General features: G+C 38.4%; 2 protein-coding genes across 2 annotated transcripts; one reads left to right on the forward strand and one right to left on the reverse strand.

Annotated features, from left to right (window-relative positions):
- Positions 1-431: 431 nt before the first annotated feature.
- LOC127439421 (tripartite motif-containing protein 16-like) lies at positions 432-7,575 on the reverse strand. Its single transcript, XM_051695632.1, has 7 exons — positions 6,927-7,575; positions 5,882-5,977; positions 5,061-5,294; positions 4,387-4,546; positions 4,000-4,056; positions 2,556-2,624; positions 432-1,286 (listed from the first exon to the last, which is right to left on the reverse strand). Exons 1-7 carry the CDS (start codon positions 7,503-7,505, stop codon positions 760-762), a joined length of 1,722 nt encoding a protein of 573 aa, XP_051551592.1. The 5' UTR covers positions 7,506-7,575; the 3' UTR covers positions 432-759.
- Positions 7,576-16,913: 9,338 nt separating this feature from the next.
- ftr82 (finTRIM family, member 82) lies at positions 16,914-24,169 on the forward strand. The gene is made up of 7 exons (XM_051696576.1): positions 16,914-17,690; positions 19,343-19,438; positions 19,866-20,099; positions 20,752-20,911; positions 22,810-22,866; positions 23,005-23,073; positions 23,252-24,169. The coding sequence occupies exons 1-7, from the start codon at positions 17,100-17,102 to the stop codon at positions 23,770-23,772; spliced, it is 1,728 nt and encodes a 575-aa protein (XP_051552536.1). The 5' UTR covers positions 16,914-17,099; the 3' UTR covers positions 23,773-24,169.
- Positions 24,170-25,011: the final 842 nt, after the last annotated feature.

Genomic DNA, 25,011 nt, shown 5'->3' on the forward strand with positions numbered 1-25,011 from the left:
GATACAACTCATTGCCAGAGAGCAAAGTATACCAGTATTAAAAAAAAAAGTCATGTTCACACATGACTTCTAACCTGAAAAATGCAGGAAAGGCTGTATGTGTGAAAGGGAATAAATAATGCTCTATGAATATTTTGGATAGAGTATCCATGTTTTCCAGCAGTGTATCAAGTGTTGTATTATCTATGGATTACTGTGTACACTATACATACATACTATTACTGGAGTGCTCCTCGTACATTCACTAGAATTGTGGGGCCTGTTATGCTTGCAACCAGCAGAGGTCGCTCTTGCAGTATATCTAAGAAGATACGTTATCATAGTACTCCTGTCTGCATCTATACATTGTCTGTGGGTCATAAATATAACATCTTGTATAATATATATATATATAAATATATCATATGTCAAAATAAATGTTTCAACGACAGTTTGAAAGCAGTATTTGTTTATGTTGCCATTTATGCACACCAAAAAATACAAAAACAAAAAACTATGCAAAATGTTAATATATACTGTAAATAGCTTTTCTGAACCTGGTTAACTTTCATGAACATTTAACTACAAACACAAAGATAGACACAAAATTATATTAAAGATTTTACATTATTTTGGCTAGGACTTATAAGATTTTTCACAATGCTTATATTTTTAACAGATTAGGCCTTTATAATATATCATAGTTTAAAACTAGCAAACTATAATATGCATTCCTTACAAAAAAATATTAAATACAGCTAGAATTGTCCCATTGTTAATCTACAGCTGACTGATAGTAATGGCAGACTCATACCACACCCAGAAGCCGGGATAGACCGGCTCACTGAAAGAGGCTTTAAACTGATGAATAAGTGACATGGACTCTGACACATTGTAGTAGGAAAGAGTGCCTCCTGAGCAGTCCAGGAAAACCCCGATACGGGAAGAGTAGGGTACGTTAATCTCAAGCTGGTCTTTGTTGTGTCGGGCAGAGTAGCTGGTGTCAGAGCAGAAGAGACTCCAGGACTTGCGGTTGTAGCCAATACGAGCAGAGTCCCCGTAACCTGTCCTCTTGATGCCTTTATAGGTGACACCCATGGAGGCTCCCTCTCCACTCCACTCCACCTCCCAGTAGTAGGCACCTCCTGAGAGAGCCTCTTTGCACAAGACCTGGGGCAAGCAGTCAAATCTCTGGTTGCTGTCATTGTAAGACTGAGGGTCTCTCTTCAAAGTTGCTTTCCTGTTGCTTCGGGAGAGGTAGAGCTGTCTGTATGCTGTGTTGGGGTCCAGAGTTAGCTGGCAGGCATCTTTAAAATAAACAAGAAAATAAACTTAAATGTACAAACAAATAAACGTAAATGTACTGTATATGTGTAAAGACAAAGAGAAGTAGTGTTGAACTATCTGTTTAATGAATAAGTTATGATAACACCTCTTCTCACAGTGAATTCCCTACCCATGTGTACAACCACTTTACATGTAAGTATCTTTATGTACAGCATGTACATGTACACAGCATCCTGGTGCTTATTGTAGAGATATTGTAGCGCATTGACATGGAAATGTGCACAGGTCAAGTTAACGCATGGGACAAACCTAGCTTCAAACACAGAGACCACCAAATTAAGAAGTCAGCTGGGTTTTGAGCCCTATCATTAATTGTAAATAGCAAATCAAGAACTGAAGGCCAAATAAAGCATGTTAGCAGTCAGATAGTGTCTACAGAGAAACAAACCAATGTCTGTGGTATTTGACAAGACAGGTGGACGCCACTGCATGCTTATCTTAAGTTTATCTTAGGCTCGGATTCCTGATCTGGGAACAGTTCTGCTAATTATTACAAGTAGTCTCCAAATACACACTTCACCAAACCTGATCCTAGATCAGCATTCTTGATGTACAACATGCATGATAAGTGATTTCAGGATAAAAAATCACCTGCCTAGTGGTTGAGTCAGCACATTGGCTCTCAGAACTGGTTGGAAATTTGGAGGTGGTTTCTGCCAGAACTTCTCTCTGAAGGGCGTGAACGTCTCTGATCTAGAGGACCGAAAGGGCCGATACATATTTATGACTGACTAAACACGCTATATATTTCTCTATGTACTGTACCTCTAAACACCTTCACTCTGCATAATTACTTGTTATCCTGACATATTTACTGTACTATGTGTGGTGTGTTTTGTCCTATAAAAGACCACAGCTGTTGTAAGAAGAGAAGATTAGATGTCCAAAGGTTTGAACACTGATAGTTATCATGAATCACTCATACACCCACTCACCAAGCAGACTAAGTCTGTTCTTATGATATGACTGAACATAAACTCAGTATCTGAGGAATGATGTTAGACTACTCCCATAAGAGCATGACTTCTACCAAGATAAAAGCCAGCATGTTTGATGCAAGTAAAAAAAATGATGAACTGTTTTTTATTAATTGTCACAAGAAGTGAGAATTCAACTGACCTTGAACTTTTTATCATGTGATGTCAATGTTATATATACAACAATGCCCTCTGGTCATAGGTATACATGCAAAAAGGATATTCTTGGATGAAATACATAGATAAACTTACACTGGAGAAACTCGTCTCTTGTCCGGGGAGTGCTGCTTGGAGTCTTGTACACATCAACAACATCATCAGCTAGAGAAATAATAAAAAGAGAAGCTTTTAGCTCGAAAATTCTGTCATAATGTACTCACCCTCATGTTATTACAAAACCCCTTTGACTTTCCTTCTTCTGTGGAACACAAAAGGAGATGTAAGGCAGAATGACAGCCTCAGCCTAATTCACTTTCATTGCATCTTTTTCCCCCCTCAGAATCAAAGTGAATGGTGACTAAGGCTGTCGTTAATATCTCCTTTTGTGTTCCACTGAAGAAAGTATGTCACACTATCCCTTTAAACATTAGCATGCTTATCTCAGAATGATGACCAAATATCTAATCATCTAATTATTCTAAGCAGTAACATCCACAGATGATGAGACCTTTAATCTCATCTTTCATAACAAACAGATTATCTCACTGAGAAAAATGAAGGAGGGATCTCTAGGTACTTTCTGGATGGTTGGCAGGGATACAATTACATTTAACAGTTTAATTTGTGTGCACTTGATAGAGGAGATTATCTTATAAATATGCATTTAAAGGGATACTTCACCAAAAACTGAAAATTCTCTCATCATTTACTCACCCTCATGCCATCCCAGATGTGTATGACTTTCTTTCTTCTGCGGAACACAAACAAAGCTTTTTAGAGGTCCATACTGTACAATGCTAGTAAATGGTGGCCAGAACTTTTAATCTCCAAAAAGCACATAAAGGCAGCATAAATAATGCATACTACTCCAGTGGTTTAATCCATGTGTTTTGAAGCAATCCAATTGGCTTTGGGTGAGAACAAACCAAAATGTAACTACTTTTTCACTGTACTTCTCTTGCCAATGCAGTCTCAAGGCACGATCATGATTTCAAGCTCGATTACACTTCCTAGTGCTTGACACATGCACAGAGTGCTAGATGGCGCTAGGAAGTGTAATCAAGCTTGAAATCATGATCGCCAAGGAGAGTGCAAATGTCAAGATTTATAATGAACAAGGAGTTAGATTTTGGTCTGTTATCACCCAAAACTGTTTAGATCGCTTCAGAAGACATCGATTTAACCACTGGAGTTGTATGCATTTCTTTTATGCTTCCTTTATCCTTTCTGGAGCTTTAAAGTTTTGGTCACCATTCACTTGCATTGTATGGACCTACAGAGCTGAGATATTCAGCAAAAGAAAGAAAGTCATACACATCTGGGATGGGATGAGGGTGAATAAATGATGAGAGAATTTTCATTTTGGGGTGAACTATAACTTTAATGTGATGTTGGTCTTCAGATCATTGCTTAGCAACCAGTCAAGAATTTCTTGGACCCTGATATTGGCTTTTGACAAATGCCATTCCAAAATTCCAGCTATTTTGCACAAAGCAAACAGCAGGGAAGCTGAAATTTAGCATTTTCATTAACTTACACTTCATAGTCCTTTTCTTCTTACTGTCCTCTAGTTGACAGAATGGCATTTTGTTCACTGGAAAAGAATTGAGAGTTATGAGAGAAGTCAGATTAACAGTTAAGAAGAGCCATAATAAATGAGACAGCAGCATGATTTGTTTAAAAATTCTCATGGGACAAAAGGAGACTACATACTGCATTTCAGAATTATGATACAAAAAGCAATGACAGCAGCTATAAGTCTGTTTAAAGACCAGCATAGCTTTCCAGCCTGGTTTAGCTTGATGAGTGCTTGTTTGGTGCTGGTCTAGCTGGTTGAGCCATGCTGTCATGAAAGCGGTTCACCAGCAAAACCTAACTGTTGAAGCTGGTCGACCAGCATGGCTTTTGAAGCTGAGTACCATACCTGTCTTTGCCACCTTGACCAGCTCTTCATTGCTGAATTCATTTAGATGTTGCTTCATCTCAGAGACAGTCTTGGTGACAGCCCCAAAGGAGAAGTAGGGATTCACAGTAACAGAGGGCAACTCCTCGGCATCAGTCTGGGCAAGCAGCATGTGGTAACTCTGCAATGAAAAACGAAAGAATCTATTTCCCACTTAGTTTTTACTGTTTTGTAGAAGTAAGATGGCTATAGGGAAGTTTTTACTGTTTTGTTAAAATTAGGTGAGATGGGAGATAAAGATCATTCTGAATAGTATTTTATTTGATGAACTGTGGTATGGTAGATCGATAATCAAATTAATTTTGCCCTGCTGAAAAGACCAGCTCAGACCAGCAAGAATTTCCATGCTGTTCCAAGCTTGTTTATGCTGGTTAGCATAGCCATCTTAGTCAACTAGCATGTACTTTTTGATCAGTTGACCAATGATGGCTTGCTGGTTATGCTAGTTAGAAGCCTGGTAGGGACACCATAATTAAAGCATGTCGGGGGACCAGTATTCAAAACACAATATTATGCTGATGACAGTAATGCTGATCTTATCAACAAGTTATATTGCAACTTGTAAATTCTATCCACATGATGTTTACGTCACTGGTTGTGCTCCGTGTTATTTGTTCAGCAGACTCTGTTTTCACCTGGATGAAGTGGATGTGGTCCTCAGTGCGAGAGAGTTGTGTTAGCTCATTGTCTCTCCTCTTCAGGTCAGTGATTTCTTGCCCCAGACGATCCATGTGACCCTCAGCAGTGTTCAGTGCTGCTTTCTTATTGGTTGAGATGAGTTTGGTCATTTCCTGTTGCATTCTTTCAATGGAACGAAGCATGTCACCGAACAGCTTTTCACTCTCCTGCAAGGCCCGTTGTGCTGAGCTCTGGAGAAACAATTGCAATCATTATTATATATCTACTGTCATTTGTTACATTTCATTCTGCTTAACCTTACATATTTTATACACACATCTATTTACAAAAAGTTCCAGAGCTTCTTTCTGGCTAAGATTAGGATGCACTATGGCAGATCAATAATCAATAATACCAATAATTTCAACATCATATTCTTGTCTACCTATTATATTACATATGACTCCCAAAATAACCATATTGTCCTGTATAATCCATGTTTACTTTACATAACACTGCCACTCCAGCTCATTTGAAGCTCATCCTGATCTGTCAGTCTTATCTGAGGCCTCCCATATTCTCCCCATCTATAATCTGTCTGCACTGTATTGCAACTTGCATATTGTACATTATTTGGTATGGTATTTTGTATTGTATTGGATATTGTAAATTATACATTTAAACCTAGCACTTTCACACACTGCCACATGTATGTTACATTAAGTTGCACCTACAACAATTTCCACAAGCCCTGCTATATTCTGTTTGATTCTGTTCTAAATTTGAGGATGGAATCCTTCTGCAACACCACAATGTCCTGTCACTCTCCCATACAAACCTTAAGTGCATCAACAGCCTGTTTCAATTCCTCCATTTGTTTCACTCTATCGTGGATCTTCTCCTGGATCTCAGCCTGTGTGGCGCCCAACCGTTGCTATGGAGAATTTAAACAACAAATTGATTCCAATTAGGTGTAGTGATCAAGGTATGCTGTAATTATAGCAACTTCCACATAACAATATAATCCTTTTTTAAATTTTATATAACTCCTTGTGTTCTTAATATCTTTATTTATTCCTATATCAGTAATATTATTAATATGTAAACTGACAGGTTTGTTTGCTGAAACATTGCTTCATTTTTTACACTAAAACCCAACTTTGTAATGTGTGTATTTAGAATGATGGCTGGTTTTCTTTGCTGTTCATAATGAAACCCCTCCCTCACCAGTACTACAGCATAGACCTCTTCCTTATCCCCTTTCTGGGTGGAGATCACTCAATGGCCATGTTTGTTTTAGGGGGGTTGGCAAATATTAGTACTTTTCAACAGTGTGTTTTATGTTAAATGGTCATGTTTAATTGTGCTTAATCTAGTATGTTCTACAAATATTCTGTGAATGTCACTTTTTTATTAATGGAAAGGAACACATGCATACATGAGGTGAAAGCCCAGCTGGAAAGAAACAGCTTAAAACTATCCTAAGCGTGTTTGCTGGGCTTAGCTGGTTTAAGATGGTTTAAGCTGGTCTCCCAGCCTGACCAGCTAAAAAAAATGCCAAATATCCCTGTAATTCCAGCCAAATGACCAGCCTGGCCAGGCAGGGTGACCGACTAAGACCAGCCAACCATCTTAGGCTGGTTTTAGCAATATATCTCTTATTTTTATTTATTTATTTTTTTCAGCAGGGAGGTTTAATAGTTCTTGATAATGTTAGTTCTGCCAGAAAATTATCATGCTGTCATCTGTTGTCATAACAGATGAACCAGCATAATATTGTCAATGTTAAAAATATGATCACAATGGCACTGTTGCAATGCAGGAGATGCACATGATGATAGACAGACACACCCCTCCTTTATGGAATCACTGAAGAGTCTTACCTGCATTTCTGCTCTTTCCTGTTCAGCAGACACCATGTCGTGGCCCTTGTGCTCCTTCACCGTACACAACACACAGATACACATCTGATCTGTGCGACAGTAGAGCTCCAGACCTTTCTGGTGCTGAGGGCAGATCTGTCGATCCAGGTGTCCAATCTCATCAACCAGCTTGTGCCGTTTGAAGGTGGCTGATTCATAATGGGGCTTCAGGTGCTTCTCGCAGTAGGAAGCCAGACACATCAGACAAGTCTTGACAGCTTTGAGCTTCTTGCCGATACAGATGTCACATCCCACATCTTGGGGTCCTGCGTAGTTGTAGTCTGGGGATGGAGGAGCTGGTGGGAAAGAATCAGAGGTTCTTTGGGCTGAAGAAGAATTGCGCAAGGACTGAAGGCGGCGTGGACTGGGCCTCTTGTTGAAGGTTACCCTGCACTGGGGACACAGGTATTGTCCAGTATGGTCTGTATGGTCCCAATAGGTCTTGATACAGACAGAGCAGAAAATGTGACCACATGGGATGGAAACAGGATCCCTGAGATCCTCCTTGCAGAGGTAACAGATGTCCTGGTCCAAAGACATAGTTAGATCCCAAAAGAAATCTGGACGAGAGAGGAAACGCGTGCTCGTGTGTAAGACAAGAAAAGTGAGTCTAAAGTGCCACCACAGCAAGTTATATAGAGTAAAAAGGGAGGGAGGCTAAACTGGTTATGCAGAAACCAGTAAATGAATGGGGGAGTGGCTGAGGCACAGGTGAAGAGAGAAAATCAGAGAAAGAAGAAACATGTATCATCAGATGTCAATGTAAATGATAACAGTGCAGAAGAAAGGTATGAATGAAATGTATTATCTCAGGGCATAAACATTTTTGAGAGTTGCAGGTGAGACTGCAGAAAAATGAAAAGACTTCTGCTGTTCTCTGTCCTGTGTTGACGCATCAATATTTTTGGTCCATATTCTTGGAAGAGAAAGATTGTAAATTTTAAATGCATATATCTGCTGGGCACCACCCCGATTGCATAGACACAAATCGCTACAGGGGCCCTCCACGCAGAGTGTAGGCCTCAGCACCTCAATCATGGACAAACCCGCAGTACCCAAGCAACCCCAGCAAGAGCACACCCAGGTCATCAGTCAGTCTTTGATTACGTAATTGTAGTTAAACACTTCATGGGACTTCAATATGCCATTAGTGGACCTGATGAAATTCTAGTATTTTTTTTATTTTGTTTATTAATGTATTGGTAGTGATGTGTTGGTGCTTTGGCTTGTGTGAATTGGTGTTAATTTGTAGTGTAAGTGCTAATGTAATATAGCATACCTTCACGTACATACCCATTTACAAAACGTAAAATTATTTATTTTTTTTAAATAAAAACATTGCACGCAACGTGAACACACACATATATTTCATTTTAAAGATGCCTATATATCAGGAAAATGAAAGTGATATAGGTTGAGAACAGCATCATCTCATCGGTAGATTTAATTATTTGATAAATGGGGTAAATTTCTTATGAAATTTCTCAGCTTGGTTTTTCTGTAGTGGTGAGTTGTATTCTTGATTCATATATTTGGAGAGGACATCCAGCCACAGTGACACACTTAAAAAAAATAATAATAATAATAAAAATTCTTCCAGTTCACAAGGATTGTTTTGTTTTTTTTGTTTTTTTTTTTTGGCAAGAACTAATGCTACTAGCAATGCAGAGGTGATTTCCGGAGACAAATTTTACTGTGAATGATTACCAAGAACACAAATAGTTGGGGAGCGTGGTATGCAGATTTTCAATATTAATGAGATTTTGGCAATAGTTTTTTTCCAAAAGAGATGTACTGGAGGGCAGAACCAAAGTGCGTGGATGTAGTTGTCTGTTGCCTGAAGTGTGCACTGTGTACATATATATATATATATGATGTGTTAAACCCCATGATGTGCAATTTGTGCTCTGTGATATGTATTCTGTGAATAACCTTGTATTGGATTAATTGTAAATTTTTATTTTTAGTAATTTCAAAGGTGGATTTGCAGATTTGTGACCAAAAGCTTGGAGTGGTTGTGATATTGAGATCTTTTTCCCATTTGCTAATAGGAAGTCAGATTTTATTGCTGATTTGAATTATGTTCTTTGATCATAATCTTGACCAAACTTTTATTTTTTTTCTGATCAGTATTTGTGCAGTACAGCCAAAAGCAAAAATTCAGTCTACCTTACTTCAACTGGTAGCGCATGATGGTGCTAACATATCAAGACATGGGTTCAGTTCCCAGGAAACTCATACAGATAAAATGAATACCTTGAATGTAAGTTGCTTTGATTAAAATCATCTGCCAGCTATATAAATGTAAACATTACACTGCTGTTCCACCTCCAGGTAGGTTATGTATTTCAGTTTGAACCAGCTAAACTCATTTTTAACTCAATAAAATTTACAGATCTTTTATTAAGCCAACTAGAAATTGTAGATGCAACCAGTCACTTAAGATGTAGTTGGAGAGATCTCTCTCTTTTTTCTCTTTTTTTTTTGATTTTAAAATTATTATTTTTTATAGTGTATGGTACAATACTGCAGAAAGCAGTGCACAACAGTACAGCTTTTTATTTTTATTTTAGATGACTAATTTCCAATGCACAGGGTTGGGGAGTAACGAAATATATGTAACGGGATTGCATATTTAAAATACAAAATATTGGTAACTGTATTCCACTACAGTTACAATTTAAATCATTGGTAATTAGAATACAGTTACATTCAAAATGTATTTTGATTACTGAAGAGATTTCTTTGCATTTTATTGTCATTTGTTTCATTTAATATTTAGTCCTTTCAGATGGAAAACATTTATACATATAAATGATGCGATCCAATGTGCATGTGAACAGCGGTGAAACACTTTCTTATGATGTGTTACATTCATACGAGCAGACAGAGAAGTAAGTTTGAAGTAAGTTTGGAGCAGAAGAAATAGAAATAAACCTTGTGTAAATTGTCAGCTTTATGCTAAGCTAAAATGCTATTTCTAGCCATTTTACATGCACGTTACCAGGCACGATTTTTTTATCAAGACAATTCACGTTGGATCATAATTTGTTTTTTTCTAGTAAGACCTTTGATATTAGGGCAAAAATCTTATTCTTGATAATAATTTTTGTGTTGTTTTCTTGTAAAAATATCTAAAAATCCTTAAAACAAGATCAATTTGATTTATCTTGTTTTAGAAACAACACTGCATAAGATATTTAGGTTTTTCAGAGAATGTATTTTAACATGTGTATTTTGTCTTACTGTACTGGCAGAGTTTTTATAGTCAAAACAAGTGAAAAAATCTACCAGTGCTGAAGAAGTAATCCAAAGTATTTAGAATACGTTACTGACCATGAGTAATCTAACGGAATATGTTACAAATGACATTTTACAGTATGTATTCTGTAATCTGTAGTGGAATACATTTCAAAAGTAACCCTCCCAACCCTGCCAATGCATCAGCAGTCTTCAAGCAATGCCAGGCCCATTTTCCTCTGAAAAGGTGTTTATTCCTGTAGTTCAAAGAAGATGGAAATAAGTGTTTGTTTTAGATTAGCCTCTCTCATCTCTCTAAACTAGAGCATACATCCTCTGTACAGCACAGTGGACAAAGCTCCAGGAATCTTTGTTGCAAAAAACAGGAAGTGGAAGTGAGTTTGCAGTGGCTCACATTTAGTGTGGTAAAACACTAATTAGTACTTTTCTACTGGGACTGTAAATCCACCCCCATATTTCATTCTCATGCCAATTTATGCATTAGTAAGATGTGTAAAATACATTAATTTGCATGCTATTTGTTTTTTGTGTGTCATTTATTCCATATCATCCAAGAGCCAGAACACAAACATACATTTTTCCCAAAGACGTATGCCAATCTCAAAGTTTCTCATTTAATTAAAGATTGCTGGCTTGTGAGTTTCAGTACTGAGAGCAAAAATGTTGGCAGGAATGCACCTAGGCCTGATAAGTGAGATAACAGCAAGAGAGGCCAGCAAAGGTGAAAGTTTTCACTGTTCGTGAGAATATCCAGACTTTCGCAGGACATGCGGTCTGTCAGCACAGGAGAGTCTGCAGCCAATCAGCTAATGGAGTCCCTGGAAGATCATTGGCTATTATGTGTCAGTGGCAGTAGTGTAGTGTAGGGCATACGCAGGCAGGAGCGGACTGGCCATTGGGAAAACCGGGAATTTTCCCAGTGGGCTGTCAGTGTTATTCTGAACGGGCTGCGATAAGCTGAAGTTGGCCACAAAATGGAACTGCAATATGCAAAAAAGGTCAGGATATATATATATATATATATATATATATATATATACACACACACACTACCGGGCAAAAGTTTTGAAACACTTACTCATTCTTTATTATATATATATATATATATATATATATATATATATATATATATATATATATTCACATTTTAGAATAATAGTAAAGTCATTAAAACTATGGAATAACATCAATGGAACTATGGGAATTATGTTGTGACTAAACAAAATCCAAAATAAATCAAAACTGTGTTATATTTTAGCATCTTCAAAGTAGTCACCCTTTGCCTAGAATTTGCAGACATGTACTCTTGACATTTTCTCAACCAACTTCTTGAGGTATTACCCTGGGATGCTTTTTAAACAGTATTGAAGGAGTTCCCATCTATATGCTGGGCACTTATTGGCTGCTTTTCTTTATTATTTGGTCCAAGTCATCAATTTCAAAAACCTTTTTTTTTTAAATACATTTTAGATTTATAATGAAATAAATTAATATGGTGGCACAATTACATTTTTGTCTACAAAACTAATTTCAAACATTTAAGCATACGCCTTCAGATCAAAAAAATTTTAAGATCATGAGAAACATTTCGGTCAAGTGAAATGACTGCAGAATTGCATGAAGATGTAGAATGGCTTTTCAAGTAGACGTAGTTTTCCTGTAAAATAGAGTATGCCACACAAAATAGCTTAGAAAACCTCTCACTTATTGATTCATGTAAATGGTGTTTGGCCTGCACTGCTGTCAGTGTGCACTTTACTGGGGGTGCATGTAGAGTATTTATGATGGCTGATCTGTCTTTCCTGATTGCTCTGTAACTGAAACTGCCTCTCATTCAACAAACAGTGACATCTCTGTAAAGAAACTGTGGAGATGAGTGCATTGCATTTTTCACTGACAGCTTATCTTTTCCTTGTGTCTCTCATGTTTGTTGAGAAAGAGTTCCACGTTCAGGCTATTCAGACTGTAAACATTGGAGTATTTTATGTGCTTTTCATGCATCAGCGTAGTGAGACATTTTACTGAAAGCAAAAGAAGAAAAGCAGCATTTGGGATTCAGATATGTTGTCTTTTGATAAAATATAATCACTTTACAAACATCAAGCCAAAGTCACTGTCGAAAGCGAACCTCCTTCATTATTTTGTATTATTTTTTTCCGAGCACAGAATCTGTTTCTAAGCACTTGACGTACTAGCTACGAGACTCTCTGGATAAATACTTTGTGTCTTTCTTTGTGCTTTTCAACAATTTTGTTCTGCACAGCCTGTACAATTTTACCTGGCATCACTCCATCTGACCAGCCAAACACATACACACCCATATTCTGTGCTCTACAGACTTACAAAGGTGTCCATTGTTCACAGGAAATACTTGTAAATACCTTGGTTTCACACACTTCTTGCACTGACCAATCAAATGGACAGAGGCAACCCCTTGATTTTTACAATAACAACATCCACTTATGCGCGCTCACTCTCCATACTTTGTCACCCTCCACCAGGCAGCGCTTGCTGTCTTTAATCATGTAGTTTATTGAAACTTGTCCTTTGACCCTTAATATACACAAGGAAACACTAGACCTCAGGCATGCTTAGTCAAGTATGCAGCTCCTTCAATAGGAAAACAGTCCCTCTTGAACTGATGTGAACTCATTGGGGTCAGAATGAGGGTGTGGAGAACAATAAAGGTTGTGTTAAAGGAACTGATTTCTTTTTGTACATTTTACAACATTTCCTCTCTAAGAACTGTGTATCAAGACCATGAGAACAATATGAGCACCAAGACTCCATGTATAAGTGCCCTTTATGACTGATCCTTGACCACCATTCATTAAGAAAATGAATGCAGTTAGTGCAAACTGCAAAAACTGATCACAAACCTGCAGTAAGGGGCCTGACAAGCAAACAAGCTCATTTTTCGACTTACAGTGAGGTAATCTGTGAGTTAATCTATAGCTTGCACTGTAACTCCTGGAATCTGACCAACTCAAGGAAAAAGGGGAAGAGAAACTGGCTTATCAGGAACCATATCAAATAAGCTGAGAGGTGAAACTATTTATGAAGTGATACAAGATGTGTGTATGGGGCAGAGCTGAAGGCAGGACCTTGTGTAACCAATCAGCATGTAACTGGTGTTGCTTTTTGTAAGTCTGATGTCACCTCGGCTCTGGCAGGACCAATGGCTTTCAGTTGTCATTTAAAAGTAAAAAAAAACAAAAAAACATAAGTCAATAATTAAAAAGCTATGAACAAAATGTGTGCATTTTTCTTTAAACCACAAATTTGAATTTGACTGGCACACAACACACATCCAGGAAACAGAATCAGAAGGAGCTTCACAGTGATTGAACGAACCTCTTTGGGATGAGCTAATAAATAACATGTAGGTTGCATAATGTCCTGTATTCATCAACACTGACTTAGTCTGCAGGTGGTGACAGATGTCACATGGCATGTAGACATGTATGTCACACCCTACGACTACTAGCCAATTGTCATTCATGCCCTGCCCCCTAAAGATTCATAGTATATGCAGTAGAAGTAGGTGAAACTAACTCATTAACCCTGATATATAAAGGACTGATACTCTGCACTTCCAAGGGAATATATAAGGAGTATCAAATATTTAAGTTACCTTGCATATTGTATATTATAGTAGGTTTTTGCACATCATATTGATATTATGGCATATCTATTTATGTCTGGTTATTGCCAGTATTGTAAAAAAACAATAAACAGCTTGTTTCTATTTAAAGGTAGCAAATCATAAGACATACAGTACATAACCTTAATCACAACATGTGAAGTGTTGTTGTAAGAATGCATGCAGAGAACAAAATAATATGGAGTAGTTTGTCATGACTATATACTTGCCTAAAAATTATGGTGTATTTTACATGTTACATGTAAAATACACCAGGTAACTGGTATTATGCTGATCAGATTTAATAATATTTGCCTTTATAATAATTTACTTTACTTCAGTAAAGATTACTCAGCCATATCTATAATGGTGTAGTATATCATTCAAAAGTGGTGTGTGTGATTTTACGTCATAAGATTGCATCAAAGAAATATGACTGGAATTTATACACACGTCATGCTATTGCATGTTTTTAAAAGTTGCATGTTTTTTTTTTTTTTTCAATTACTGTTAATTAAATAAGATTTTCTGTTATGCATTTAATATAGATTATAGGTCCTATTATGCATACATATTTATTTTCCTGGAAAACAAAAGATACTTAAAAGGAAGTGTATGTTTTAATAAGAAGAATGCAAGTAGAAGCAAACAACTGAGGTAGTGTGCCAAGCAGGGACTAAAAACGGTTCAAAGAATGAAAACCAAAAACAAACAACTTTTTTTGCAAAACGTAACAGAAAACAGGAACCAAGTCATTTTGAATTATTCCAGAGAGAAAACTTTATTTTTTAATGCTGATAAATGGTTACAACCAGTACATTTTGTTCCAATAATATTTTAATGAAAGCAAAGGCCAAAGGGTTTATCACAGTAAAATTTATAAAATTACATCATTTTGTGTTGCCTGAAAAAACATGTGCTTTGATCCTGAAGGACACCTCTGCATCACACATTTCTTTGCCTAATTGCCCGCTGTGGATGTAGCATTCTGTGAATGAAGAACTTTTTACCAAGTATGTACAATTACTACATGCACGGTTAATCCAGGTACAAGGAAAACATTGGTAGAGGTAAAAAGTACATTTCTCTGGCTTGTTTTTCAAGACAACTTTGCTTGTTTCTCCTGCGTGATCTGGGAACACTGAAACTGGTATTTCATCCACCCTTAGCTCAGAGTGCTGTCATTCAGGCCCGGTTCTACAGGGGTGCTTGAGGGTGCTAAGTACCCTCAAAGGAACGTTAGAGCACCCTCAATTAAATGCAGTGCTCGAATTGATTCCAATCTTATGGGGGCACTGATTAAATGTGTAAGCCTAATAATACTGTACATTGGCAAAGTAAATTTTCTTGAATCCCAGCGAATAAATAAACAAAATCCCTTCATCAGAATTAATAAATGTATTATTTTGCATTTTACTAATTTGCAGCACAGCATTCTGCTTTCAGTGTACACATAAGCATTTAATTGGTTACAACCTCTGCTTGTGTTTACAGAATTCAAAGCGGAATAATCACACTTAATCCACCACCTGTTGCATACGCCAAATCCAAACATGAACTATTAGTGAAACTTGAAAACTGACTCTAGATCAGTGGTTCGGATAACATCTTTCTTCCAACATCGCTTGCTGCATTCATGTACAGTGAAAACGTACATTAGCTATTAATAATTGTATGTAAAATATATATATTTTTTTTAAACAAATGAAGTGAATTTCATGTTTTGGTCACATTAATCAAAAAAAGTTGTTTTGGTACCATTAAACATGATTTCATCTAAAAAAAAAAATTATATACGTCTTCACTTTATACAGATCACCCTTACTATTTTCAGAAGCACCCTCAGCGATTTTGATCTAGGACCAGGCCTGCTGTCACTTTAAGAAAAACTTTATTAACCGTTCTTTTATTTTGTTCTTAACGGTTACTAATTGGAAAGGAGGCTATGGAACTTCCAAACCAGAATGAAAAAATACTGTTTTTGCTCAGTATAAACTGAAATTTAAAACATTTTGTTTTTAGTCTCTGGTGCCAAGACAGTTCCAACACAATAGCAGAGCTATTTTCTTTGCTACACCCCCCAAAATTATCTGTAGCCATTATAAACTATTTTGAAAATGTCAAATGTTACAGGTTTGAAATATTCTCAAAAACTAAAATATTGTTCATACATTTTTTGCCACACCCACTGAAAACAAACTGATGACATATTTTCTAGTTTGCAACACCCAGTCCAGTTCAACTGGCCTTAGTTCATACATTCATAACACTCTCAGATCACACACCTCACACAATAAATGTTACTATTGTTTGTTTAGTGTTGTGAGCAAAGTAAAATGCCCCTTTTCCTTGTGTTAAAGACATAGTTGAATGTTAAAATGTTTACAGTTAGATTGTTTTCTTATAGGTCAGATGTTACAGGATGAAATGAAACGTGTTTTAACAACATAAAACATGAAAATCTTTCATAAATATGAAAACTGCAAATCCAAATTTACCGTTATTTGACTGAGCTATGGCTGCAGTTAAATAATATTATTTGATGACAGAAAGGTGGAGAATCACAAAGGTGTCGCAGAGAATAAACACTACACTTTACTAACTTACACATAACACTTAACATTTTCACATATCAGAGCCTAGACTCTGACAGACACTTTCATGTGCACAGCAAAGAATGGCCAATTATTAACAGACTGGTTTTAAGGGAACCTGGTAAATGTCCTTCAACTCTTCAACAAACCAAAAACACTGATACACAGTTTGTGTGAGTAAAAAAGAGAGAAAGAAAGGTGTTTCATATTTAAGTTTAATCTTGGATGGCCCTGCTTTTTATTACAATTTATTCATTCTCAGATGTACCTTTTTTTCTTCCATGTCTCTCACTCCACTCCTTGCCCCTCCCTCGCTCACCCACTCTGTCTCTCTCTCTCAAGACTCCACTCTCGCAGTCCTCGCTCAACCTGTTTATCAGAGCTGGGTGGTGCTCAGTCCTCTCTCTCTCTGTCTCCCTCCCTCCCTCCCTCCCTTCCTCTCTCTCTCTCAAACTCTCTCACATACTTCCTCAGTACAAAGGGGAGGACTTTGCTTCCTTTAATTAATAACCTGTGGAATTCAGAAATTCAAGGCTGTCTGTAGTAAAACAGACACCAAGCAGAGCTTGGCTTCTTTTTCCTCATTCTCTCTTGCAGATATTTCAGACGTTTTTTGAATTCACCAGGTGGAAAACTATGGCTGATCAAATGTCTTCAGATTACTTCAGCTGCCCTCTATGTACGGAGCTCCTGAGGGACCCAGTGGCGATCCCGTGCGGTCACAGCTTCTGCATGGACTGTATTAGCGGCTATTGGAATGAGGCAGATTACACTGGCATCTACATCTGTCCCCAGTGTCAGATCACATTCACCCAGAGACCTGTGCTCAGGCCAAACGCTACTCTCACCAAAGTTGCCGAGAAAATCAAGAAAACTGGCTTAAACCTCAATTTGATGCCTCCCAGTAATGGAAGTTTTGCTGGCCCCGGGGATGTTCCTTGCGACTACTGTACTGGCAAAAAGCTCAAGGCTGTCAAGTCCTGCCTCAACTGCCTTGCTTCTTACTGCGAAAAACACCTGAAACCCCACTACGAGTCAGCCACATTCAAGAGGCACAAGCTGGTGGATGAACTGGGGAACCTGGACCGTAAGATCTGCCCTCAGCACCAGAAGAGCCTGGAGTTGTTCTGTCGCACAGACCAGATGTGTATTTGTGCCATCTGTACTGTCAGTGAGCACAAGGGGCATGATATTATCTCAGCCGAAGCAGAAAGAGGTGAAAAACAGGTAAACTCACTGTAAAACACTTAATCTAATTAAACTGTAATGAACGAGTGTGTTTGTTTACAAAGGTAACTACTAGGTTGCTGAGAGGCTACAGAGGTGAATGTGTGGTTAAGTTTAGGTATTAAGATTATATCATTTAAATATTTTCCTTCTTGAAATTGTATAAGTTATAGGTTTTCTATTATGAGGTTCTTTTAAATAAGCAGCTAAGAAATGACAAATATACACAGTATAACTGGTTCTGTGTTATGGCAAACGCGCTGGTCCAGATCATTACAAAGATCTGATGAGGATATATGCATTAGAAGTGGAGGAAATGATGATTAAAAAGATAGAAAAGATGGACATGGTTGGGGCGGGGGGACACATTAGTCAAACAGTAACCAAAACTTCTAGATATAGTTTTCCAATAAAACTCACAAGGTATGGGGAGTCAAACTACAGGGCATGTTCCTTTACAATGTGCAATTCAAGAGATTACGTGACTTAAAGGTTGTTCTAACTTGGCCTCCTTTCTGGAAAAATCTGTTTTTGCTGTGGGAACTGTTCTGGGTTATGAGATGAGAAACAGAACAGGTCAGGATTCTGGTGTAGGGAAAGGCAGGTCCCATGAAGGAATGTGTGTTTGAAAAAATCAGGTGGGAGTGTACATACCCCCCCCCCTCCCCCCAGCCCCAAAATAGAAAAATAGAGCACTGCTTTTTGTACCTTAACCCATCACTAAAGTCGTCATAAACCTTAGCAGATAAGTATACTGTAGCTGAAGGAAATGTGGACAGCTGCCTCTTCAAACTGATTACTTCACAGAGATTTGTGCATTAAAAACTGCCCAATGGATTCCTGAAAACTTTATCATTGTGAGTCAATGAATAAAGTAACTGTGAGGATAATGATAACAACGAATTCACCGAAACTATATAGATTCTGCTGTGATGTTTACTGTTTCATCAATACAGACCACTGAATAGAAGGAAGACCTTCAAAGGTTTAAGATTTCAAAGCTTTTCCTTCAATTCATTAGTACTGAACAACAAACATACATCTGTGCTCAAGTAAGGAGGGAGCAGAGGCGATGATGTGCTGTTTTGACTAAACTCTCATGGGTACTGTTTAGATAATTTTATCTGTGATCTAATACTTATTGCATCCACTAATTGCAAATGGTTTGTTTGTTCTGTTAAACACAGGGAATCCCAGATTGAAACCCCATCTCCCATGGCACACATGCGCGCACGCACACACACACACACACACACACGCACACACGCACACACACAGGCTACTTTTATTCACCCCCTCCACAGAATCTCCACATTCCTGGTTCGGAGAGTTCTAATGCCCCCTCCTCTTTCCTTAAAGAATCAAGCATGTGCACCTTGAAACGTCTCTCTGCCAAGCAGACCCAGCTACATTCCAGGCGTGACTAACATTCCCCTCTCTTTTCAAAAATAAAGGCACCCATGTGAAGCAGGTTCTACAAATTCTGGAAAATTCTATAACATACATTTAACACACGTGAAGATTTGTGACTAGAGAGGAAATATGTAACATTGTGATGAAGATGGTAACCAATAACATTTTTTAAAAAAAAATCTATTCATGTCAACCAAGACTGAGGTATGTTTTCTCTTTTTTATTTTGTGTATGGACAGAAACTTCTTGGAGTGTCTCAGGCAGAGATCAAACAGAAATGTCAGCAGAGGACCAAAGAACTGGAGGAACTCAAGACAGCTGTAGATTCTCTGAAAGTATGTTTCAGACTCAATGTAATACTTAAAATCTATCCTTACTGCTCCTGTCAAATTCACACAGTAACATATTAGACCAATACATTACTGTCCTGAAAAAGATAATAAGCCACCAGAATTTCTGTCTATTAAGTAAGTATGTAACTGTTTAAATCTGGGAAAAAACAAACAGTCCTTGAAACTGGCCATAATTGTCCTTTTGTTCTTCATAGAGCAATCTAGATGTTTGTACTTTAGATATGTGCTGATACATAACGTAGCTGCAGTAGCAGCTTGGATATTTATAATGAGCTGTAAAACTTATCCAGAAGCTATTATTTGAAGAAGAAAAAAACACTGCACATTAAAAATAGAGACAATTTCCCAGTGTGCTGAAATAATTGTCAATGATCGGGCACCCTAAAATTTGGATTGGTTTTCATTTCAGAGCTCTGCACAAAGAGCAATGGTCGAAAGCAAGAAGATGTTTGATGAGATGATCACCTCCATTGAGAGGATGAGATCAGAGGTCACCAAACTGATCAACATCAATGAGAGGGCTGCATTCAGTCAGGCAGAGGGGCTGATGGAGCGACTGGAGCAAGAGATTGATGAGCTGAAAAAGAAAGAAACTGGTCTCAAACAACTCTACAGCACTGAGGACCACATCCACTTCTTACAGGTACTGTAGGATTCTCTTTACTATAGGAAAGTAGATACTGTAAACTCATTGTTACCTTACAGTGTTTCTGTAATCAAGGCATTCAGCACAGTATTACAAGTACTTTTAGGAGTTTTAGGGGCTGTTCACACAAACATGTTTTTTACGTCTGTCTGCGCTGTTTTTTAAATTAGTTTTTCTGTGCTAGATAAATGTCTTTGACCATTGCGTTGACTCACACTGTTTTTTCAGCGTCTCACACAACAGCACAGCATGTCAAGTTAAAAAACTTCAAATTTTGATTTTGAAAAACACATCTCAAGACATCTGCGCTCAGTTCTACTCACTGCACTGCATCTAGCTTTTTTGACGAAAGAACACCTTCAGTCTGAACGATCAGTTAGTTTTTTTGGGGGGGGGTGGTTTGCCACTGTCACCTTAGGCTTCATTACTGGAAGGCACTAATTTTGGTAAAGCTGCCATACTTGTACATTTTATACATCTGGCAGATGCTTTTATCAAAGTGACATGCATTGCATTCAAGGTATATGTTTTATCAGTTAGTGTGTCCCCTTGGAATCTAACTGATGTCGTTGGTGTTGTTAGAGCCTTATTCTACCAGTTAGAAATCAAACTTTACCAGACTTGACTAGATTTCTCTATTTGTCAACAGAATTTTAATTATCTCTGCACCCCAACTGATGATGGCTTCATACCCAGAGTGTCTCTGAATCCTGACTTCTCCTTCAGTGCAGCCAGGAAAGCTGTGGCTGAGATCAAAGAGAAGCTGGAGGAGCTGGGCAGAGAGGAACTGCGAAAGGTCACAAAATCAGGTCAGTGCACAGATTTTTCCACATACCAGGCACATATATATATATATATATATATATATATATATATATATATATATATATATATATATATATATATATATACTGATCAGCTACAACATTAAAACCACTGACAGGTGAAGTGAATAACACTTGTGGGATATCTTAGGCAGCAAGTGAACAGTCAGTTCTTGAACTTCATGTGTTGGAAACAGGTAAAATGGGCAAGCATAAGGATGCGAGCGACTTTGCAAGGGCCAAATTGTGATGGCTAGCATCTCCAAAACAGCAGGTCTTGTGGGGTGTTCCTGGTATGCAGTGGTTAGTACCTACCAAAATGGTCCAAGGAAGGACAACCAGTGAACTGGCAACAGGGTCATGGGCACCCAAGGCTCATTAATGTGCGTGGGGAACAAAGGGTAGCCCGTCTGGTCCGATCCCACAGAAGAGCTACTGTAGCACAAACTGCTAAAAAACATAATGCTGGCAATGATAGAAAGGTGTCAGAACACGCAGTGCATCGCAGCTTGCTGCGTATTGGACTGTGTAGCCAGAGTGCCCATGCTGACCCCTGTCCACCACCAGAAGCACCTACAATGGGCCTGTGAGTGTCAGAACTGTATCATGGAGCAATGGAAGGTGGCCTGGTCAGATGAATCACGTTTTCGTTTATATCATGTGGACGGCCGGGTACGTGTGTGTCATTTACCTGGGGAAGAGATGGCAGCAGGATGCACCGTGGGAAGAATGCAGGCCGGCAGAGTCAGTGTGATGCTCTGGGCAATGTTTTGCTGAGAAAATTTGTGTCCTGGCATTCATGTGGATGCTACTTTGACACATACCACCTACCTAAAAATTGTTGCAGACCACAAACACCCCTTCATGGCAATGGTATTCCCTGATGGCAGTAGCCTCTTTCAGCAGGATAATGCGCCCTGCCACACAGCAAAAATTGTTCAGGAATGATTTGAGGAACATGACAAAGAGTTCAAAGTGTTGACTTGGCCTCCAAATTCCCCAGATCTCAATCCGATTGAGCATCTATGGGATGTGCTGGACCAACAAGTCCGATCCATGGAGGCCCCACCTCGCAACTTACAGGACTTAAAGGATCTGCTGCTAACGTCTTGGTGCCAGATACCACAGGACACCTTCAGAGGTCTTGTGGATTTCATGTCTTGACGAGTCAGAGCTGTTTTGGCAGCACGAGGGGGACCTACACGATATTAAGCAGGTGGTTTTAATGTTGTGGCTGATCAGTATATATATATATATATATATATATATATATATATATATATATATATATAGTTATAGGGTGATGCTGCCTTTGCTTGCTAATCTGAGCACATTGCCCGCTATTATATTTAAACTTAAATTGTGGACGAGAAAGTGTAAAACTGATTACAGTTTCATTCAAAAGAGCCTTATCCACCAATGCTTTTTCTGATTGTGAACTCTTTGCATTTTAGTTCAGTGCAGTTTATTAAAAAGGTATAATCTCAGGGCAAGCTATCAGATAATCTGATATAACCCACTAAATAGTTCAGTCCTTAACTTTGACAATCAGGCTTGATGATGACTCTTTGTCTGGTACCTAGTGCACATGACTAGAGTACACTCTGAAGTTAGCAAGGAAGTCATGTGATTATGTTCAGAGTGTAAACAGGGCTTAGAGTTCCTCCACTCTGTTTCCCATTCACTGAGAAACCTGCAAATTATAACAAAAGAGCTATTCTGATTGGATAAATCAAGAAGCTAGCGAACAATTCTATTTTGAAAGAGAGTTTCAAACAATAGAATTTAGTGCCTTAGTTCTGATGGCAGAAATTTGCATGTTTACTTCAGTAATTTATTGTAAATCAAGTTTTCCTGATGAGCACTGTTCTGTTTTATAACAGTGAATGAAGTACCTGTGTACACTCTGGAGAAACGCACAAAGGAGAAAAGCACCAGAGGTAAGGTGTAATTACCACCTATTATCAGACACAATTTGAGCAAATATAAGCCACAAACATGGTCAAAAGATGACAATTGTAGAAAATACAAGACGATATAAATATGGCATGGTAAAGTGTGTTTTTCTTTCTGTTCAGTAAAAGAAGTTTATACAGTGGACAGTGCACCACCTGCAGAACCCAAAAGCAGATCTGAATTCCTGAAATGTATGTATCTGACAATCATGATTTTTGTCTTCTGTAATCCAAAAGCTGCATTTCCTGCAAAGATGACATCCTGTGTTTGTCACTACAGTAAATTAGAAATGAAATATATATAGAGAGACATACATACAAAGATATGTTCTTACCAACCCATTAATGCTGCCTGTTTTGTTGTGTCCAGACTACTGTCAGCTCAGACTAGACCCCCACACAGCGCATAAGGAGCTGTACTTGTCGGAAGGAAACAAGAAAGTTATTAGAACACGAGACCTGCAGCCATACTCTGATAATCAAGAGCGCTTTGACAGCTTTGCTCAGATACTGTGTCGTGAGGCACTGTCAGGTGGCCGCTTCTACTGGGAAATCGAGTGGAGTGGGGAATTCTCGATTGGAGTGGCCTATCGGGGCATTAGCCGTAAGGGTAAAGGTTCCCTGTGCTTGTTGGGCTACAACAATAAGTCTTGGAGCCTCCTCTGCTCTGACTCAGGGTACTCCGCCTGGCACGACAGAGTAGACAAGGCTGTTAGTGGCCCTCACTCTTCAAGGATAGGGGTCTATCTGGACCATCCTGCAGGGGTGTTAGCCTTCTATAGCATTAGTGAGACTATGACACGTCTGTATCGTTTTGAGACCACATTTACTGAGCCCCTATATCCTGGGTTCGGGGTTGGAACATCAGTCAAGATCTGCCAATTAAAATAACCACTTATTAAGAAGTATGAATTTCATGAAGGGTCTGAAATAAAGGACAGATATTTTTGTTGTTTGTCAATTATTTGATATTTTTTTTACTCTGTATTTTATGTTTGATGCCATATGCTTTTATTTTAACAATTCAACAGGTTTTGGAGGAATGATATTACTTTTCAGTAATGATTCTATCTCCAACTATATAATTTCCTCTAGACACATAAATGAAGAAACTTCTTTAAAATGCCAAGATCTGCTTTTTGTATTAATATTATCTTGAATCCTGAACATTGTGTGTATCCAAAAGCAAGAGCTTTGCTCATTGCCATTGTTAAAGCAACATTTTTCAGCAATGACCACTTCATATGTCAATAAAGTTTTAAAGTTGTAATACATGCTGGTCTCTCATTAACAAAAATATTGTTTATTTAATGATCCCTCTTTGTTTTAAATTACCTGTAACCGGTAGCCAGCTGGTATGTGATAGCTGTGCAGTTTGTAAACCTCACTCTCCTGGCCTTAAAGGTGCTGTAAGCGATTTTTTCATGGAAAAGTATGCAAAAATGTTTCCTATTCCTTTAAAGATATTAATGAAATAAGTGTCCTGAAATATCTCACCAGTCTCTGTGACAGCTGTAGACTTTGTAAAAAGCAAACAAAAATGTGTCCGTGGAAATTGACGGTTTTCACCTGACAATCACTTTGCTCGTTCTCATTTGAAGCGGCTCATTGAGGCCATTTGTCAGTTGAGGGTGCTATTGTGCCACTGTTGAATTTGACAGCCACAGGAAAAAACAATGATGCTCCTTTGATCGGTTTTGATCTCAAAATTATTTTTGGAGGGCAGGGTTTTGGAATGAGGGGGTGTGACTAATCCAACGGCTCAGTCACGTGAAAGCTTCAGAACGCTAAAATCGCTTACAGCACCTTTAAGAGAGATGCACTAGCAACCGAGGCTAGAGCCAGGGCTTTTCTAGACTTTTCTACGACTCCCATGCCAGGGATCGCCGGTTCAAATCCTGCTCGGGGCGGGTTGATTAGGACCGGAGACACTGGTGCTGTGACCCGGAGGGGAGTCAGGTTTAGGAGGGTGAGTGTAATAGTAGCCAGCTAAAACGTGATTGCTGTCCAGTGTGTAAACCTCACACTCCTGGCTTTAAGAGAGACGCACTAGCAACCAAGGTTAGGGCCATGGCTTTTCTAGCCTCCTTGCTAGCGCGTCCGACTCCCATGCCGGGGATAGCCAGTTCA

This window comes from Myxocyprinus asiaticus, chromosome 4, assembly GCF_019703515.2.
Source record: "Myxocyprinus asiaticus isolate MX2 ecotype Aquarium Trade chromosome 4, UBuf_Myxa_2, whole genome shotgun sequence".
In the NCBI taxonomy this organism is placed as follows: domain Eukaryota; kingdom Metazoa; phylum Chordata; class Actinopteri; order Cypriniformes; family Catostomidae; genus Myxocyprinus; species Myxocyprinus asiaticus.

Excerpts from the sequence above, each read along its gene's own strand:
- LOC127439421 (XM_051695632.1), bottom strand. The coding sequence starts at position 7,505 with ATGTCTTTGGACCAGGACATCTGTTACCTCTGCAAGGAGGATCTCAGG. Across the intron at positions 5,295-5,881 it reads AGGCTGTTGATGCACTTAAG|AGCTCAGCACAACGGGCCTT; the intron begins GTTTGTATGGGA and ends TTGTTTCTCCAG. Across the intron at positions 4,057-4,386 it reads GGTCAAGGTGGCAAAGACAG|TGAACAAAATGCCATTCTGT; the intron begins GTATGGTACTCA and ends ATTCTTTTCCAG.
- ftr82 (XM_051696576.1), top strand. The coding sequence starts at position 17,100 with ATGGCTGATCAAATGTCTTCAGATTACTTCAGCTGCCCTCTATGTACG. Across the intron at positions 20,100-20,751 it reads ACCACATCCACTTCTTACAG|AATTTTAATTATCTCTGCAC; the intron begins GTACTGTAGGAT and ends ATTTGTCAACAG. Across the intron at positions 23,074-23,251 it reads CAGATCTGAATTCCTGAAAT|ACTACTGTCAGCTCAGACTA; the intron begins GTATGTATCTGA and ends TGTTGTGTCCAG.